The sequence below is a fragment of the Amphimedon queenslandica genome, unplaced genomic scaffold, assembly GCF_000090795.2.
Source record: "Amphimedon queenslandica unplaced genomic scaffold, v1.1 AMPQUscaffold_8805_Cont19255, whole genome shotgun sequence".
In the NCBI taxonomy this organism is placed as follows: domain Eukaryota; kingdom Metazoa; phylum Porifera; class Demospongiae; order Haplosclerida; family Niphatidae; genus Amphimedon; species Amphimedon queenslandica.
In genome coordinates, this window is record NW_003550922.1 from 1 (window position 1) to 2824 (window position 2824).

Consider the following 2824-nt stretch of genomic DNA (forward strand, 5'->3'; position numbering starts at 1 on the left):
AATAATATTAATATTATCATTTAAAAGTGTCATTTACATGTACGTGTGCTAGCTGTAATTTTAGTGAGGGATCATTAAAATTATTATTATTATAATAAATCATTATTAATAATAAATTATTCCAAAGTCATACTACTACATAAAATTAGACTCATACAAAATTAATTATAATTATTTAAAATTATTTTATAATAGTAAAAATACAAAGTTAAATAATGCATAATTAATTATTATCATTAATAAAATTATTTAAAATTAAATTTCCTCCTCTCTCTGTCTCTCTCCAGCCTACAATGGATAAATGGTTTTATGTTCAAGATACTTGTGGTGTTCACAATCTTCATGGTCTACCTGGTCTCCTCTCAGCAGTTGCTTCAGCCATTGCTGCCGGAGTCGCTTCCAACACAGCTGGCACTAACCTGGTCAACTACGGCAGCAGGTAAACTTACACAGAATATATTTAAGATGGAAAGATTTGTACTTGAAAAATCCTTTATTAATCACTTAAATCTATTATTATTTTTATTTATTTATTTATTTATTTTTATTTTTATAGTTTATATTTGGTGTTTCCAGCTCGTGCTCCTTCCTCTAACCTCACAGTAGAAGAGATACTCCTTGGTATAGAGACTGGAGAGGGCCGGTCAGCAGGTGAACAGGCTGGATACCAGCTGGCACTACTAGCCAGCACTTTATTCATTGCAGGAATTGGAGGGATCATAACAGGTGGATAAGAGAGAGATACATGTAAATTGTGGTTGTAAAAAAATTCGAAGAGAATGATGTGCTTAAATTTAAAATTATTTTTGAAGAAAAAGAGGTCTAAATTTTATAAGATATCACTGTACTTGTAATATTGTTATTTGTTTCTTTTCTTTTCTTAAAAGGTTTGATTGTTGGCTGCATTCCATGCTGTCAGAAAGTTGCAGATGATGGATTGTTTGATGACGACTTGTACTGGCAGGTATAACAATTACCACCCACTATATTCCACTGCATGTTATTAATTTTAGCAACTACTTTTTAAAACAGTGTTTCCCTAAGCCAAATTACCACCTGTTAAATTTGGCATTCAAAAACATATAGCTTCATCAATTTCACAACCTTTAGCCACATTCATTAGCTCATGCTCATTAAAGGCTGGTTTACAATATTACACTAGTCCTGACATTACATTGACGCTGGAATAGAATCTGGTTCTATTTTAGGGTAAAGCATGCGTCAAAAGGTCAAATCACCCACGCTTTTGATTAAAAAATTGACTATATGCTGACCGATCAACCTGCCTTAATACATGTAGTGCTCTTGTGTTAGCTCATATACATGACTCAGGCCATGTTTACACAGCAACGAAAAAGATGCTATCTGTATAGTTTTGTGCCTGTTTTATGCTTTTGTTTACACAGGAACGAATTAAAACGTGACAGAATCTTGATAGAACTCTGTGGAAACAAAAACGGTGTTCAAAGTGGATACTTTAAAAACGATGCATTTTGCATTGCTGTGTAAACATATAGCCTCAGTGGGTATTCAGTTTAGGCATTTTTATAACCATTTCCCAATATGCTGCAGTTAGCAACATGTGTAGTTTTTACAGTTCATGTATACTAACATATACAACTCTATACAACATATACAACATTGTGGAATTGGTGAAAGAGAAGCTATGTTTTGAATGTCAAATTTAACAGGTGATAATTTGAATTTGGGGGAAACTGTTAATCAAAGTAGTTGCTAACATTCATGCTCACATGACTCCAGTAGGTACTTAATTTAGTATTAATAAAACATTTTCCTGATAATCTTAGAATTAGGAACATGTTAGTTTTTACAGTTCATGTATACTTGCATATACAACTCTCCTTTCTTCCTCCAGTTACCTGACGATGCCGATAATTACTTACCTAAAGATGAGGACGAAGAGCAAGCGTCATTGCTCCCTAACTCACCCTCTCAAATTGAAAGTGGTCTGAACGGCTTGAATGGGAAGAGAAGACGCCTTACTCCAGAGGATGAGAGAAAGAGCTCGGAACCCATTAGTCTTGATACTCCGCCCTCACAGCGTAAACCAGGCGCTTTTAGGGTCCTACCTGATATAAGTAGGCGTGGTGACCCCGGCAGTATCAATAAATCCCTGGGCAGTATTGAGCTTGATGAAATCACACGTACACCGGAAGCTGAAGACTTAAAAGTGTCAAACGTTTAAGAGACAATTTCATTTTTTTTCATTTTTGTATTAAGTAAATTAATTTGATAGGTTTTATTGTTATAAGGAACAATAAAAATTAATTTTGCAATCAAATTTAGACCTGATTTTGCAAGCATTATTGCTGCAGATAATTTTTTCTTTGTAACATTATTATAATCATTATTGACTTTATAATAAATATTAATTATTGTTTATTCTGAAAATAACGAAATATGACGAGAGAGAGAGAAAGAGAGATCAAGAAGATCCAATAATAGGTATATATTTACACAGGACATTATACTGATAGAGAAAAGGAGGGGTATAGAGTTAGGGTAGATGGATGAACATATACATGTAATATGTCATTTCTGAATAAAAAGATGAGCAATACTTATGATGATGATGATTTTAATGGAATGAATGCTATAACAATGAGGGAGGGAGAGAGAGAGAGAGAGCGGGGGAGAGGGAGGGAGAGAGAAAAAGAGTGAAAGAGAGAGGGGGGGGGTTGGAGAAACATTGACTTGCAAGGACATTGACAAAAACAGAAAGAGTTTTAAAAAGAAAAGTAGAAGAGAAAGATACTTTACATCAACAAGTTTGAAGGTTTGGTGTCGAACAAGACGTCCTATT

The 2824-nt window shown here is 34.0% G+C and overlaps 1 protein-coding gene across 1 annotated transcript; it reads left to right on the forward strand.

Annotated features, from left to right (window-relative positions):
- Positions 1-286: 286 nt before the first annotated feature.
- Positions 287-2481, forward strand: LOC109591160 (ammonium transporter Rh type B-like). Its single transcript, XM_020006952.1, has 4 exons — positions 287-439; positions 557-726; positions 888-964; positions 1877-2481. The coding sequence occupies exons 1-4, from the start codon at positions 294-296 to the stop codon at positions 2204-2206; spliced, it is 723 nt and encodes a 240-aa protein (XP_019862511.1). The 5' UTR covers positions 287-293; the 3' UTR covers positions 2207-2481.
- Positions 2482-2824: the final 343 nt, after the last annotated feature.

Bases quoted from the DNA above. Each gene is read 5' to 3' on its own strand.
- LOC109591160 (XM_020006952.1), top strand. From the start codon at position 294: ATGGATAAATGGTTTTATGTTCAAGATACTTGTGGTGTTCACAATCTT. The intron at 440-556 runs GTAAACTTACAC...TTATTTTTATAG, and splicing joins CTGGTCAACTACGGCAGCAG to TTTATATTTGGTGTTTCCAG. The intron at 965-1,876 runs GTATAACAATTA...TTCTTCCTCCAG, and splicing joins ATGACGACTTGTACTGGCAG to TTACCTGACGATGCCGATAA.